The sequence below is a fragment of the Pseudophryne corroboree genome, chromosome 1, assembly GCF_028390025.1.
Source record: "Pseudophryne corroboree isolate aPseCor3 chromosome 1, aPseCor3.hap2, whole genome shotgun sequence".
Taxonomy (NCBI): Eukaryota; Metazoa; Chordata; class Amphibia; order Anura; family Myobatrachidae; genus Pseudophryne; species Pseudophryne corroboree.
Genome location: NC_086444.1, coordinates 566,214,699 through 566,232,723, shown reverse-complemented (window position 1 = coordinate 566,232,723; position 18,025 = coordinate 566,214,699). Strand labels below are relative to the sequence as shown.

General features: G+C 43.3%; 1 protein-coding gene across 3 annotated transcripts in view; it reads left to right on the top strand.

Annotated features, from left to right (window-relative positions):
- The window catches only part of ADAMTSL1 (ADAMTS like 1), a 453,675-nt gene that overhangs the window by 246,463 nt on the left and 189,187 nt on the right, over positions 1–18,025 (top strand). For all 3 annotated transcript variants that reach the window (XM_063914179.1, XM_063914180.1, XM_063914181.1), the window contains exon 7: positions 9,466–9,623. In XM_063914179.1, coding sequence (XP_063770249.1) covers positions 9,466–9,623 — 158 coding nt within the window. The remainder of the gene's footprint in view (positions 1–9,465; positions 9,624–18,025) is intronic.

The window sequence follows — 18,025 nt, the reverse complement described above, 5'->3', positions numbered from 1 at the left end:
TCTAAAGCGCCCGTTACCTCAGATGGTCGACACAGACCCAGACACGGACACTGACTCCAGTGTCGACGGTGAGGAAACAAACGTATTTTCCAGTAGGGCCACACGTTACATGATCACGGCAATGAAGGAGGTTTTGAACATTTCTGATACTACAAGTACCACAAAAAAGGGTATTATGTGGGGTGTGAAAAAACTACCCGTAGTTTTTCCTGAATCAGATGAATTAAATGAGGTGTGTGATGAAGCGTGGGTTTCCCCCGATAAAAAACTGCTAATTTCTAAAAAATTATTGGCATTATACCCTTTCCCGCCAGAGGTTAGGGCGCGTTGGGAAACACCCCCTAGGGTAGATAAGGCGCTCACACGCTTATCAAAACAAGTGGCGTTACCGTCTCCTGATACGGCCGCCCTCAAGGAACCAGCTGATAGGAAGCTGGAAAATATCCTTAAAAGTATATACACACATACTGGTATTATACTGCGACCAGCAATCGCCTCAGCCTGGATGTGCAGTGCTGGGGTGGCTTGGTCGGATTCCCTGACTGAAAATATTGATACCCTGGACAGGGACAGTATATTATTGACTATAGAGCATTTAAAGGATGCATTTCTATATATGCGAGATGCACAGAGGGATATTTGCACTCTGGCATCAAGAGTAAGTGCGCTGTCCATTTCTGCCAGAAGAGGGTTATGGACGCGACAGTGGTCAGGTGATGCGGATTCCAAACGGCATATGGAAGTATTGCCGTATAAAGGGGAGGAGTTATTTGGGGTCGGTCTATCGGACCTGGTGGCCACGGCAACGGCTGGGAAATCCACCTTTTTACCCCAGGTCACCTCTCAGCAGAAAAAGACACTGTCTTTTCAGGCTCAGTCCTTTCGTCCCCATAAGGGCAAGCGGGCAAAAGGCCACTCATATCTGCCCCGGGGCAGAGGAAGGGGAAAAAGACTGCAGCAGGCAGCCTCTTCCCAGGAACAGAAGCCCTCCCCCGCTTCTGCCAAGTCCTCAGCATGACGCTGGGGCCTTACAAGCGGACTCAGGCACGGTGGGGGCCCGTCTCAAGAATTTCAGCGCGCAGTGGGCTCACTCGCAAGTGGACCCCTGGATCCTGCAGGTAGTATCTCAGGGGTACAAATTGGAATTCGAGACGTCTCCCCCTCGCCGGTTCCTGAAGTCTGCTTTACCAACGTCTCCCTCCGACAGGGAGGCGGTATTGGAAGCCATTCACAAGCTGTATTCCCAGCAGGTGATAATCAAGGTACCCCTCCTACAACAGGGAAAGCGGTATTATTCCACGCTGTTTGTGGTACCGAAGCCGGACGGCTCGGTGAGACCTATTTTAAATCTGAAATCCTTGAACACTTACATACAAAGGTTCAAATTCAAGATGGAGTCACTCAGAGCAGTGATAGCGAACCTGGAAGAAGGGGACTATATGGTGTCTCTGGACATCAAGGATGCTTACCTCCATGTCCCAATTTTCCCTTCTCACCAAGGGTACCTCAGGTTTGTGGTACAGAACTGTCATTATCAGTTTCAGACGCTGCCGTTTGGATTGTCCACGGCACCCCGGGTCTTTACCAAGGTAATGGCCGAAATGATGATTCTTCTTCGAAGAAAAGGCGTCTTAATTATCCCTTACTTGGACGATCTCCTGATAAGGGCAAGGTCCAGGGAACAGTTAGAGGTCGGAGTAGCACTATCTCAAGTAGTACTACGACAGCACGGGTGGATTCTAAATATTCCAAAATCGCAGCTGATTCCGACGACACGTCTGCTGTTCCTAGGGATGATTCTGGACAGAGTCCAGAAAAAGGTGTTTCTCCCGGAGGAGAAAGCCAGGGAGTTATCCGAGCTAGTCAGGAACCTCCTAAAACCAGGCCAAGTGTCAGTGCATCAATGCACAAGGGTCCTGGGAAAAATGGTGGCTTCTTACGAAGCGATTCCATTCGGCAGATTCCACGCAAGAACTTTTCAGTGGGATCTGCTGGACAAATGGTCCGGATCGCATCTTCAGATGCATCAGCGGATAACCCTGTCTCCAAGGACAAGGGTGTCTCTCCTGTGGTGGTTGCAGAGTGCTCATCTCCTAGAGGGCCGCAGATTCGGCATTCAGGACTGGGTCCTGGTGACCACGGATGCCAGCCTGAGAGGCTGGGGAGCAGTCACACAGGGAAGAAATTTCCAGGGCTTGTGGTCAAGCATGGAAACGTCATTTCACATAAATATCCTGGAACTAAGGGCCATTTACAATGCCCTAAGTCAAGCAAGGCCTCTGCTTCAGGGTCAGCCGGTGTTGATCCAGTCGGACAACATCACGGCAGTCGCCCACGTAAACAGACAGGGCGGCACAAGAAGCAGGAGGGCAATGACGGAAGTTGCAAGGATTCTTCGCTGGGCGGAAAATCATGTGATAGCACTGTCAGCAGTGTTCATTCCGGGAGTGGACAACTGGGAAGCAGACTTCCTCAGCAGACACGACCTCCACCCGGGGGAGTGGGGACTTCACCCAGAAGTCTTCCACATGATTGTGAACCGTTGGGAAAAACCAAAGGTGGACATGATGGCGTCCCGCCTCAACAAAAAACTAGACAGATATTGCGCCAGGTCAAGGGACCCTCAGGCAATAGCTGTGGACGCTCTGGTAACACCGTGGGTGTACCAGTCAGTGTATGTGTTCCCTCCTCTGCCTCTCATACCCAAGGTACTGAGAATCATAAGAAGGAGAGGAGTAAGATCTATACTCGTGGCTCCGGATTGGCCAAGAAGGACTTGGTACCCGGAACTTCAAGAGATGCTCACGGAGGACCCGTGGCCTCTACCTCTAAGAAAGGACCTGCTCCAGCAGGGACCCTGTCTGTTCCAAGACTTACCGCGGCTGCGTTTGACGGCATGGCGGTTGAACGCCGGATCCTGAAGGAAAAAGGCATTCCGGATGAAGTCATCCCTACCCTGATCAAAGCCAGGAAGGATGTAACTGTGCAACATTATCACCGTATTTGGCGTAAATAAGTTGCGTGGTGTGAGGCCAGGAAGGCCCCTACAGAGGAATTTCAACTGGGTCGTTTCCTGCATTTCCTGCAAACAGGACTGTCTATGGGCCTAAAATTAGGGTCCATTAAGGTTCAAATTTCGGCCCTGTCGATTTTCTTCCAGAAAGAACTAGCTTCAGTCCCTGAAGTTCAGACGTTTGTCAAGGGGGTACTGCATATACAGCCTCCTTTTGTGCCTCCAGTGGCACCTTGGGATCTCAATGTAGTTTTGGGGTTCCTAAAATCACATTGGTTTGAACCACTCACCACTGTGGACTTAAAATATCTCACATGGAAAGTGGTAATGCTGTTAGCCCTGGCTTCAGCCAGGCGTGTCTCAGAATTGGCGGCTTTATCCTATAAAAGCCCTTACCTAATTTTTCATACGGACAGGGCAGAATTGAGGACTCGTCCTCAATTTCTCCCTAAGGTGGTTTCAGCGTTTCACTTAAACCAGCCTATTGTGGTACCTGCGGCTACTAGGGACTTGGAGGATTCCAAGTTGCTGGACGTAGTCAGGGCCCTGAAAATATATGTTTCCAGGACGGCTGGAGTCAGAAAATCTGACTCGCTGTTTATCCTGTATGCACCCAACAAGCTGGGTGCTCCTGCTTCTAAGCAGACTATTGCTCGTTGGATTTGTAGTACAATTCAGCTTGCACATTCTGTGGCAGGCCTGCCACAGCCAAAATCTCTAAAAGCCCATTCCACAAGGAAAGTGGGCTCATCTTGGGCGGCTGCCCGAGGGGTCTCGGCTTTACAACTTTGCCGAGCAGCTACTTGGTCAGGGGCAAACACGTTTGCTAAATTCTACAAATTTGATACCCTGGCTGAGGAGGACCTGGAGTTCTCTCATTCGGTGCTGCAGAGTCATCCGCACTCTCCCGCCCGTTTGGGAGCTTTGGTATAATCCCCATGGTCCTTTCGGAGTTCCCAGCATCCACTATGACGTCAGAGAAAATAAGAATTTACTTACCAATAATTCTATTTCTCATAGTCCGTAGTGGATGCTGGGCGCCCATCCCAAGTGCGGATTGTCTGCAATACTTGTCCATAGTTACAAAAATCGGGTTATTATTGTTGTGAGCCATCTTTTCAGAGGCTCCTCTGTTATCATGCTGTTAACTGGGTTCAGATCACAGGTTGTACGGTGTGATTGGTGTGGCTGGTATGAGTCTTACCCGGGATTCAAAATCCTTCCTTATTGTGTACGCTCGTCCGGGCACAGTATCCTAACTGAGGCTTGGAGGAGGGTCATAGGGGGAGGAGCCAGTGCACACCAGCTAGTCCTAAAGCTTTTACTTTTGTGCCCAGTCTCCTGCGGAGCCGCTATTCCCCATGGTCCTTTCGGAGTTCCCAGCATCCACTACGGACTATGAGAAATAGAATTATCGGTAAGTAAATTCTTATTATTGCTGTCATTACAAATGGACTTTTTACTGTCTCATCAAGATGATGTCATCAAAAGGACCAAAAGGGAGGGGTGGGGCCTGCTCACAGCATTGCAGCAATGGACGCCGGTGCAGTAGCTGTGTCTAGCATGGAGTCGCAGACTGTTTGCAGTTTACTGCTGCTTTCTGCTACAGACAGCTTGATGCAGCTTTTCACCTTGTGCTACCTACTGCAGAGCTGGAGAAGGAGAGCTCAATTCTTTGCAGAGAGGGCTACCTATCGACGCAAATATTTGAAAAGGAGAAGAGCGCGTATATCATCCACTGTTGTTATTTCTCTCATAACAATGAACTCTACACCAAGCCGAAGAATGTGGATGAGAGATCGCAGACATGGAGAAGCATTCATGCAGACCATTCTAGCATATCAGGAGGAGCAGTGGATGGCAAACTTCAGGATGTCTCGCGCTACATTCGAGTATGTTTTGGAACTACTGTCCCCCGGAATAACCATGCAGACCACCAGGTTCCGGAAGCCCATTGAGCCAGCCAGGAGATTAGCGATTGCTCTCTGGTGGTATGCTACCCCTGGAGAGTATCGCACAGTTTCCAGTTTATTTGGAGTAGGGATTGGCACGGTCTGCAAGATTGTCTACCAGGTCACGCGGGCATTGCTGGATACCATGTACCATCGCTTTATTTCCTTGCCACAAGGACAGCAGCTAGATGCGACTATGAAAGGGTTTAAGAAGCGTGGCTACCCACAGTGTGCTGGTGCCATAGATGGGACCCACATCCCCATCATCGCCCCCCGTGACAACCCAGTAGACTATTACAATCGTAAGGGTTGGCATTCCATTGTTCTGCAAGCTGTAGTGGACCACAAATACTGGTAAGCACTGTTTCACTAATGTGTTTGAAATAGGCTTGGCCTGTTTTATGATAATGCATAAACCTTTATTTTTAGTTTCACAGATATCTTCATAGGGTGGCCCGGACGGTCACATGATGCAAGGGTTCTCGCCAACTCCGATCTTTACAGTATTGCTGAGGACAAGCTTGGTGGATGGCTTTTCCCTCGAGAGGTAAGATTGTTTACTACTTAAACTAATGTTCGCCCATAAACCAATAGTCAAGTTTTACCCCTGTAATAATATTAATGTTTTATTAACAGAAATCGGGGATCGTACATGGTGTGGACATCCCGGTCCACCTCATTGGTGATGCAGCATACCCATTACAGCGCTGGCTAATGAAGGGCTACACCCAGCATGTTCACTTATCCCCGAACAGACATCATATACCCATGCCCTAAGTTCGGCCCGTATGGCAGTGGAGAATGCGTTTGGGAGTTTAAAAGGACGCTGGCGCTGCCTCATGAAGATGAATGATGTGGACTTGAAAATAATGCCAGATATAGTAGCAGCCTGCTGCATTCTCCATAACATATGTGAGATTCAAAAGGAAAACTTTCTCCCCGAGTGGAATGTTCATGATCATGGGGCGGGGGTCACTGTACATGATGCACCAGGCTTGGTGGGGGGGCATGACGCTGCCAGCGAGTGCATAAGGGCCACTATTGCAGCTAATCTTCAAACAATGTTGCAGTAGAGAAGACAGTCAAGTTTTTGTGTGCAAAAATTTTTGTTTATTTTGTTTTTCAGTTATAAAAATTTGGTTCAAAAGTTATGTTATTATATGTTTTCTTTTAAACAGTTGGCACACATTTTCTGAGGTAACAATATAAAATATTTAAGTGCAAACATGACACTGTAAAATTCCACATAACGCAAGGGGTCTTCAACATGTGTCCCTCCAGGTGTTGTGGAACAACATGTACCAGCATGTGTTGCTATGTGTTTCCACAACAGCTAGAGGGCCACATGGTGAAGACACCTGCCCTGAGGTAACAGTATAAAAGAGTAAAGTGCAAACAGGCACTCTGTAAAAAAAAAACCTAATGTTTGGTTTGGCAGGTATCGGGGTACCCCCAATATTTGGATCACACTGCCGCACATTTTCTGAGGTAACAATATAAAAGGTAGCCCCAATATCTGGATCCCACTGCCCATTTTCTGAGGTAACAATATAAAAGTTTAAAGTGCCAACAGGGCACTCTGTAAAATCAAAATAATGTTTGGATTTGTAGGTATCAGGGTTGAGGTTGAGGGTTGAGTGCAAACAGAACCTTAAAACACAAAAATTGTTTTATCACCCGCTGCTCTAAGGCAGTTGTCTATATACCCGAAATTCTGAGGATTGCGGGATTTGTGTTGGGGGATTTGAGGGAGGCTCATAGTTGTATGGACCATATGGGTGCTGTGGGTAGGCTGTGTCTTGCTGTTGTGCTTGTGTGGTATTCCCTATGGTACATGCAAACGTGCGTTCAAAAAATTTCATCTGCCTATCATGCATGGTCATTAACTGACTCATAAAAGTTTGATGCATTTCTTTTTCTGAAGCAAGAAATCTCTCAAGCCGTGCATCTTCCTGGGCATTGAGCTCACTATCCGCCTCATGCAGGTGATCCACGATAATGGACTTCGTTGCTCTGACCGTTTGTTCTCTTTTGTTCAGTTTCTTTTTCTGCTGTGGAACGTTGTAGACTGTGAAGGAGATGAAACAGAATGTAAGCAACAATATAAAAATAGCAGTGGTAGCATATACGGCCTTCTCCCACCTGCACACTAGCTATACTCTGCAACATTACCATGATTCTATTAACAAATAGCAGTGGTAGCATATACGTGTTTGTGGCCTTCTCCCACCTGCACACTAGCTATACTCTGCAACATTACCATGCCTTTACATAGATTTTGTATAGGGACTGCTGCAACTGTATTTGTAATGGTAATACTTACTATTTGAGCGCAAAGTCGTGGTCTTGGGGGGTTGCGACGTCTCCACCTGAGACTGTGGTACGTCCCCAATAGTGGCACTGATGGAATCATCATTGACGGTCGAGTCTTCGAAACTGCTGTCTGATATAAGCAGCGGGGATGATGGGCTGCATTGTGAGCTGGGAAGGCTGTGCTGTGTTTCGTCACAGTCCTCGTCGACTGACATCTGGCGACTGGCAGAGCTGGATGACGATAGTGCTATGGGATTTGTTATCGCAGTTTTGCCGAAGACACTATAGCATAGGTCATAATATGGCCATTCCTTACGCCCAGCACCACTTTTCTTGCGGTTATGGTCGTGTACTTTGGTGAATTGTCTGCGTAGTGCCTTCAATTTGTTAACGACTTGTCGCTCGGTTTTTTGGATGCCCCTTTCTGCCAGCATAAGGGATATGTTCTTGTAGACGATAGCATCCTTAACTGTTCCAGTCACCTGCCTTCTAATTCCTTCCTCTCCCCGAATATTAAGCAGCTCTTTTATCTCTGTGTCTGACCAGGTATGGCTAGCCATGTTGCTGTGCTGGAGCTTCTGCTGCTGTATATTGTCTGTTTGTTTGGAAGCTGCTGCAATAAAAATATCTGTATGTACCCAGCGTGACTTCAGAGTGTTTTGTTTGCAAGCTGCCTCAATGCCTGCATGTGCCCAGCGTAGTGTTGTAGCTGCTGCAATAGATGTGCATCCGCGTTTGTTTGCTGCTGCGGTGCCTGCATGTGCCCAGCGTGTCTCCCAGGGATGACATCATCTTCCAGTGCCCCAGAAGCACCAATCAGCGTCTCAGAGCGTTACTCGTGTCTGAAAACACGTGTAATGACCGTTTCCACTGCACCGTTATCCGTGTCATTACCGTGTTCTACCCAGGTAAATAGCCGGGTTGGATTCCCGGGTCACTCAACCCGTGTTGACCCGTTTCCACCTACTAAAAACCCGTGTCGATGCGCGCCCCCGTGCAAAAACACGGGTAAAAACTGCTAGTGGAAAAGGGGTATTAGTTAGCATCCTTTCTTTGCCACTATACTTTAGTTTATTTAAAAGTATTTAAATATTCTTAATATGTTCTTAATAAATAACAAATGTTATACTGCCAAATCCATGACTCTGAGCCTTTATTTACATTATTGTTTTTTATTTATGAATGTGTTAATTATATGGTGTTTGCATGGGACACCTCTCAGATGATTGAAGGTTTAGCTATTATTGCTTTTTTTTTTAAATATATTCACAATCATAAAGAGCACTGGGAAACACTGTACTATTGTGAAAGATTGGTAGCATGACAATTCAGCACTTACTGTAGTAACAGATGTCAAATTAAAGTAATAGTAATCAGCTAGATTTCAGAATTACATACCACTTGCACTAATAAACACTACAAAGGAGCATTAATAAATGGACCATAATAATATATTCATAGAAATGTGTGTTATATATATACAGGTTGTGTATCCCATATCCAAATATTCTGAAATACGGAATATTCCGATATACAGAATTTTTTGAGTAAGACTGAGATAGTGAAACCTTTGTTTTCTGATGGCTCAATGTACACAAACTTTGTTTAATACTAAAAATATTGAAAATATTGTATTAAATAGCCTTCAGGCTGTGTGTATAAGGTGTATATGAAACATAAATGAATTGTGTGTATATACACAAACTTTGTTTAATGCACAAAGGTATTAAAACTATTGGCTAGAATTACCTTCAGGCTGTGTATATGGATCATAAATGCATTCTGTGCTTAGACTTAGGTCCCATCGCCATGATATCTCATTATGGTATGCAATTATTCCAAAATACGGAAAAATCCCATATCCAAAATACCTCTGGTCCCAAGCATTTTGGATATGGGATACTCAACCTGTATAAGAAAACGGCTTCAAACTGTGACAAATATGAGCTTTGACATTCCTTCCAAGTATCTACAAAATGAAGTCATTGGTTGGTAGTGGACTGGGAATTGGGATAATAGAGACTGTGACCCCAAACAAACCGTCCATCTGCTGCCATGTCTCTCTCTTGTTCACTGCTACATTCATTGTGTATATTTCCAGAATCATGCTGTATTACTTATCCATGCATACATTTCAGAGCTATTTTCGGAGAGCATATTCACATTGTCGAATATTTACCATTTCAGACCTGGAAACCAAAACTTTGCAAGGTTTAAAAGGGGAGAACAGCCTCAGCAACACTGGTTCCTTTCTTGTGGACAATACTACTGTTGACTTCCAGAGATTTCCCGATAAAGAAATCCTCAGGATGGCTGGTCCCCTTTCTGCAGACTTTTCTGTAAAGGTAAGAGAAGCACACACTCTAATTCAGCCTACATAGCCATGTTGGCACGTTTCAGATTTGCGTAACTAACCAAGAGCATTGATTGGTTAGTTTTACAACCAATCAGCCTCTAGGTAGCAGTTTTCAAGTACAATCTATAAAATGATCAGTATAAGCTGCTATGGGCAACCTCTATACACTCTTTCACTCTTTAGGAGGTTTGATACATCCACCCCGAAATGTAATAAATTTGCTGATAAAAATATTATGCAGCGTTATGTCAGCCATCCTTCTATAGATGAGATTTGAGGTTGTTCTTCACAAATGTACATGGTCTTTGAAGGGTGTTTATATATACAGTGTGTATATATATATATATATATATACCACTCCTGGCACTCATAAAAATAATCAGCCAATTCAACTTGCTCCGGTGCCCTCCTTGGTATAGCGTGACCAGATACAGGATAGATGGAATAGGCGCACTCAGGAGGCGCTCAGAAGACTGCTCTTTTGCATTGAAAAATAAGCTATTTATTATAGCATAGTCCGGATAGATAGATAGATAGATAGATAGATAGATAGATAGATAGATAGATAGATAGATAGATAGAGATAGAGATATATACAGGTTGAGTATCCCATATCCAAATATTCTGAAATACGGAATATTCCGAAATACGGATTTTTTGAGTGAGACTGAGATAGTGAAACCTTTGTTTTTTGATGGCTCAATGTAAACAAACTTTGTTTAATACACAAAGTAATTAAAAATATTGTATTGAATGACCTTCAGGCTGTGTGTATAAGGTGTATATGAAACAGAAATGTATTCTGTGCTTAGACTAGAGTCCCATCACCATGATATCTCATTATTGTATGCAATTATTCCAAAATACGGAAAAATACGATATCCAAAATACCTCTGGTCCCAAGCATTTTGGATAAGGGATACTCAACCTATATATATATATATATATATATATATATATATATATTATCTAGGAGCAATACCCATTTTGTGACAGGCTAAGATTTGAAAACCATCTGTATTCTATTCACAGATTGACGTTAGCCATGTGGTTTCAGCAGAAGCGTATCTAGGGTAGGGCGAGTGGGGCACGTGCCCTGGGCGCCTTGGCAGGCCCAGGAGAGGGGGGCGCCGCCGCCGGCCAGGGCATCATGCCCCACTCGCTCCCGTCATGCCGAAAGCCGAAATGTGAGGGGAGGAGAGCGCACCGTCTCTCCCTCCCCTCACCGCCGCTGAAAGCCCTAGCAGCGCTGCCAGCAGCGCTGCTGTGTCCGGCCTCCGGTGGCGTTAGCCAATCAGAGCTTGCGGACCGGCTCCTGATTGGCTGCCGGTCCGCGAGCTCTGATTGGCTAGCGAACCGGCGCCACACAGCCGCCGGAGACCTGTCCTGGAGCGGTGAGGGGAAGGAGAGGCGCTCTCCTCCCCTAACATAGAACAAGCGGCGACGGTGACTCGGTAAGTGACCGGGGGGGAGGAGGGGGGGGCAGAGAGAGAGCACAGTGGGGCATGTAACTGGCACAGTGGGGCATGTAACTGGCACAGTGGGGCATGTATCAGGCACAGTGTGGGGCATGTATCTGGCACAGTGAGGTATGTAACAGGCACAGTGGGGCATGTATCTGGCACAGTGGGGCATGTATCCGGCACTGTGGGGCAATGTAACTGGCACTGTGGGGCATGTATCCGGCACTGTGGGGCATTGTATCTGGCACTGGGGGGCATTGTATCTGGCACTGTGGGGAATTGTATCTGGCACTGTGGGGCAATGTAACTGGCACTGTGGGGCATTGTATCTGGCACTGTGGGGCAATGTAACTGGCACTGTGGGGCATGTATCCGGCACTGTGGGGCATTGTATCTGGCACTGGGGGGCAATGTAACTTGCACTGTGGAGCATTGTATCTGGCACTGTGGGGCAATGTAACTGGCACTGTGGGGCATTGTATCTGGCACTGTGGGGCATTGTATCTGGCACTGTGGGGCATTGTATCTGGCACTGTGGGGCAATCTAACTGGCACTGTGGGCCATTTTCAGTGGCCACACCCCTTCTGGTGCGTGGCCACACCCCTTCTGGGGGTCGAGCTTCGTCGAGCGCACATGCTTCTTTTGCTATGTTTTTGTTTGTTTGTTGTTGTTTTTTTTGGGGGGGGGGCATTTTACATCTTACCCTGGGCTCCAAAAACCCTAGCTACGCCTCTGGGTTTCAGACAATATTTTATGAGATTGCTGCCTGTCAGTAATTTAGTAAAAACCAGTAACTCATCATAAATATTGGTCAGGTATTAGTAATATTGAATATGAATGCCTCATTGTTGCCTAATGAATGATAAGTGGTATTCTAGGTATTGTTTAACCAACATAACTGGAGTCTCCATATTTAATTGTCACCAATTTTAAAGGGCCACCGAAGGTTTCTACCAGTGTGCATCCAATAGAGCAGGGTTATCACATATTTAGATGAAACTGCATTGTGACCATTGAAATTACTTAAAAAATATTAGTAACGGATATTGACAATATTGTTTACATTTCTGTTTTTAAACTAGAAAAAGTTCACCGGTCGTTGCCCCATAGGGCATTATATCAAATGAAACTGAAACAGTTAAATGAAGCATATAAAAACAATATGCATGACATTTGTTTATCATTGCTAATAACAAACTTGATCTATCATGTTTCTAGCATTGTTTACATTTGTTCTACAAAGTGAATGGTATCAGTGATCCATAATTAGGAGTCCAATATATACAGTGTTTTGTATATATGCATATACATTATATATCTATATATATATATATACTGTATATATATATATATATATATATATATACAGTAAATGTGAAAGCCCTCACTTACTCGCTGACTCATCACTAATTCTCTTCCATCCCGATATGTTAGGAAGCTGAAATTTAACTTAGGTATTCCTAAGGTGGGAAATAGGAAAACTACGTAATTAGAATTTTAATAAACCTCCCCTAAGAGAGGCTTGTATGGCTTGCGTTACGTGAACGATAATGCCCAAACGTACAATCGGATTAAAATTTGGATTGCACCTCCAGTGTGTAGAATTTAATAAACCACAAAAATGGTCCTGTCACTTTCTACCGTATCTGCTACGGCTGCTCCTCTGGTAACGCCAAGAACCATGGATTAATATTTACTTACATAAAGACGTCTAAAATTTACAGCTGTATAGATTTACCAGATTTTTGACACTCATTTATATTTACAATATTGAAAAAAAAAAAAAATATATATATATATATATATATATATATTTATTGGTTGAGTATCCATTATCCAAAATTCTAAATCCCACATTTTTGGGTCCCCGACTGAGGTAATAACATATATGTTATATATTATGTGTATATATAGATATATTATATAGATATATAATATAATATAATATAATATCTATATATGTGTGTCATTATCTCAGTAGGGGATCCGAAAATGTGTGATTTTGAATTTTGGATAAGGGATACTCAACCTGTGTATATATGTATGTATGTATATATATATATATATATATATATATATATATACTTCCTCTATTGATTTATTCTATGATAGAAATTTGGTAATTTGGTGGTTGTGGTGATGCCTCTCAGCAGTGAGACCATATGTTCCTTACTGTACTTATGGCCCTCTGTGAGGAATATAGATTAGCTAAGCTGGTCGTTTTTATGTTAGAGCCCGGAGTAGGTGGCTCCCTATGTAATATTGTAGACCAGAAATAATCATTGTAATTTTTCACCAAAACCAATCCGATGAAGGGTTTTTGGAGATGTTGGCGGATAGACAGCAGTCTATGTTGGGGATTATGTAGACCATTATTCTCCTCCCCTGCTAAGATCTTAAGACTTCTGATGTTCAATGCCAACTAATGCTTAGTAGTTACAACAAAATACCTTGTGGGATAAAGAAGAACGGATAAGTGACGCAGCACAATTCATCCCTTGCTTTCTTGGGATCACTAGGTGAAGTGTACAGTGGTTGACTTTGTACAGTGTTGGCAGATGCAACTGAGTTGTTTCCCATTAAAAATGTTATTTGGATTGTTTAAGGTAATCTAAAACATATTGCTGGAAGGAATACATACATTCTGTTGGAACCGCAAGAAAAAAATGCAGCATTTGGGAATCACAATAAAATGAAAGCTTTTTAAGGAGGTCATAAAGACCTTATGAAGCCTTCAGCCATATAACTGTAAGTGCTGTATTGAGTCCAAGATTTTTCTTTGGTGTCATGGGATCCACAACCACATGGTGTGTTATGCCTTATCAGTGGCGTCATTATGTGTCATACAGTAAATGTTTATTTGATTTCTAATTCAAATGATGCTAAATCAATTATTAGTGGCATTAATGTTATATGTGGTCTCTTAGTATGAGTATTATTTGTTAACTTTGCTGTCCCATCTGCAGTTATATAGAATACGTTACTTATTGCAACATCCTGCAAGCATAATACAATGAAACGCTTTATAAGTTGATCATTCTAACTCGTTTTCCAGAGACTACTTCTGCTATTTGTCGCTCATTTTTGGCCTCCCTAAAATTAGTTTACATAGAGCATTTTTTGACTGTCTAAAACTCTGTCACCCAAAATAGTGTTCTATTTGTGAACCATTAATTTTCCACATATATATATATATATATATATATATATATATATATATATATATTTATTACTAAATACATTTATTTCACTTCAGGAAAAAGGCAGAATTTCATAGGTTGGTGACTCCTGATAAAGGCGCTACAATTTAGGAAATCACACTTCCTGTGGCCAGTAGAGAACTGATTTTACAAATAATGGTTTACTGTAGGACAAATAGTGTATATAGTAGTTCTTCCTGCCGCCCATCGGAATATAATAATCTTGGGTAGTGGTTCTCAAATTCGGTTCTCAGGACCCCAAACAGCTTACAATTTCTAGGTCGCCCAGCAGGTACTATACCTCCCAACTGTCCTCATTTCAGCCGGACAGTCCCGCTATATGGACACTGTCCCACCCACGGGCCTCAGTGTCCCGAGGGTGGGGGTACAGTTGGGAGATCCTCTGATTACCGCTGCTTTGTTGTGTACAACATCTAACAGTTCAGAGAGATGAAGTGGGTGCTGCTCAGCTGCTCAGGGAGCGCTGGGCATGCCTCCAAAATGTTGAATTAGGGGTCGTGCCGCAAGGCCCTGTTCCTCTACATGAGGCCCTGATCCCTCCACACAAGGCCCCACCCCCTTTCCAGGCGCGGGTGTGCTTTTGATGCACCATGTCTCTCTGTCCTCCTTTCTGAAGTCCGGAGGTATGAGGTACACAGGTGTAGTCATTACTCACTGACACATTTGTAGATATTAACAGGTGGATCTAATTATTTATCTTGTGATTCTGTGAAGAGACCTGGAAAATATGAACTGTTGGGGTCTGAGAAGTTTGAGAACCTACGGGCTAGAGTAAAAGAAGTATTATATGTAAAAATAGACCATTAAAGTAAACATGTCTACTAGAAAATGGAGGCAGTCCAGCCATCTTCACCATGACTGAAACCTCATGGTCCTCATAAGAACCGATACCTGTATAAAAGTACTTTACCTTCAGTTTTCTGTTTTTATGCAGTCATAGGAATCATCAGTGACTTCCAACACTCCTAAAATGTACAATAGGAATTGTAAATAGAATAATAAATTTTACTACACGGTTGGCCTGTAATGAAACATTGAAGATATTTCCAGGGACAATCTGTGAAACCTGGGATTGTCTCTGGAAATTAGGATTTGAAAACAGGAAAGAAAATCCAGTCACAACAGTGCTGATGAACTAACCAATTAAAAATGTCCATCCAAATGGTCTGCTGCTTAGCATAATTTTTTACGAAAAACCAGACATAGCAAGGTACCCAAAGTAACTGATAGTTTCACCTTATGTCTTACATTAGTTTGCACAAATAATGTGATTAACATAAACAATATCATTTTTTTATTCTTTTTGTGTAGATGGGGGTAGCTTCATTAAGCGCATTACTTCGCAAGTGGCATGTCTGCTCACATATTGGGTTCATACGGGAGGAACCTTGCTTGTTTTTCGCTCACACATCTATGGGACATGGGCAAAACAAGTGAGGTTTTCTTACCTATTATAACCCACATGATATTGGCATACCTCACAGCTGATTGAATCTGACCCCCTAGAAAAACTGTAGCCGTTGCAGATTAAAATACAGCAACAAATTAAGATATAAAGCATGACTGGTTTCTGTAGAGTCTGGATTCTAAAATAGTGATGAATATGAGTCAGTGTAATCTGAGAGCTGTTTTTAGAGCCTTTGGCATTGTGGGAGGGAACACAGACACGTACAAAGATGAATGAAGAATATTGACAATATCAAGAATGCAAGATATTGTAAGGGAATTGGAATTATGATAATATTTAGTTGTTGCATAATGCCTGTCATCACATTAGACCCTTCTTATGTATTGCATTTATTCAGTTACTTACTCTCTCTTTTATTGGAGCTACCTGAATTTTAAAGTATTTGCAATGTGAAGAAAAAACCTTAAAGAATGTAGCCCATCTTGTGTTTATTAAGTAATGATACATCTTAAAGAATTGCATTACTCAACATCAAATAACATAAATATGAGGTAAAAGTACTTGAACTTGATCTCACTGTAGAAAAATGTTTTATAGTAATTCTCAACACTTTCAAAACGTTCTGTCTAGGGTGTTTACTAACACAGGGCAAAAGTTTCTACTCACAGAACATAGCAGCCAATGGGATGTGTGGTCAGTGGTTCTGGAGTAAGGTACTATAACAGAACCACTGCTGGACTGGGACACCAGAGAGAACAGTCTAATTCTGTACCTAGATTCAATGTAAGCTCTAGTGTCTTTTGGTGGTTTGTCTTGCTGCCCCTTAACACTCTAATACTTCCACAGTCAACCAATGCTTGCTCAAGATCTGAGAACTCTAGCTGACTGTTTTAATCCATTACAGAAAATGTTACAAGCATTGTTACTGTTAAATGTGATTCATTTGGGAGCGTCAGTCCTGAGAAATGGTGCAAATGCATCTTTATGATGGCCGTAACATTCACAGCTTTATTAACCTAGCTATGGATTGGTCAGAACTGTAGTTTCAGATCCCATTACCATTAACCTAACTTAATATTTTTTAGCCGTTTCATCCCATAAGCGGGTGCACATTTCCAGAACTGATAAGTATGTAAGCAGTTTGAGGTTAATTCAATTAGGGGTAAATTATGGGAGATGCCCACAATGTGCTGTTGGAACTCTGGCTACGGCACCCTACTTTGCCTCTACATTGTACCAATTACACCCCTAATTGAGCAGTTAGTAGCCCTATAGGGGTACGTATTCAAATAAATGGATTAGGGCTACTGTAAGTGAAGCATTGAGGGCATCCCTCCTAATTGAATCGACCCCTTTATGTGATCAGAGCACTCAAATTATATGTTCATCAAACTCAAACAATAGGTTAAGCTATGGGCAGGCCAGTGAAGCTTCTGAGAAGACCCCGCTATCCAGTCATGGGTTAGCATGTTACACAGACTTGGGTTGGCGGTATCCCGGCAATGAGATGCCCAGTGGGGGAGTCGAGTGCACTGAACCTCTTGCAGGCTCGGTTGTGAGCTGCACTTGCCACAGCCTCTATTTCCACTGTGTGAGTGTTGTGGACACCCACAAGTGGGAATAGTCCCTGTTAGTCGGCATGCCGGTTGTAGGGATTGTGAGGGGGCGGGATGTAGGTGCGGGTATTGTGACCGGCAGTCTCCTCACCGCCAGCTACATAACTATATCCCCATGATGCAGCTGCCAGTCTGCCTGTTGCCCACCACTACCATAACAGTAACCCCTTGGGTGGCTGTACAAAAGCACAAGCTATAAGAAAGATTTTTCCCTTTGGATTGACAGAAAGCAGAACAGGAATTAGCAGCGAGAGAACTGTTGAATTGGATGGACTTAATGTGTTCCTTTCAGTCTAGAATTATTTTATTCAAGGGCCCCTCTTACTACAACTGCTCACTGTGAAAGTGAGAAGCAAATCCTAAATTAGCCTAAAGCATACTTGTAACATGCCTTACTAGTTTATAATGAGTGTGACAAATGGGCACCTAATGAATAAATGATAAGATATCGTAAGTGAGTAAGTTTAGTTTCACATTAAGATACCACTGCTTTTCTCTGGAGTTTTTTTTATGTAATAAGAGGTCAGAATTACATTTACCAGATGTTATTCATACACATTCCTCAGATGCTTGTGAATTTAAGGATATAATGTGTGCTTGCCTCTGCTTTTTTGAGAGACTGCCAATCATTTTACAAACCAGCCTCAACCTCTAAGGATCCTGTCTCATAAATGTTTGGTCC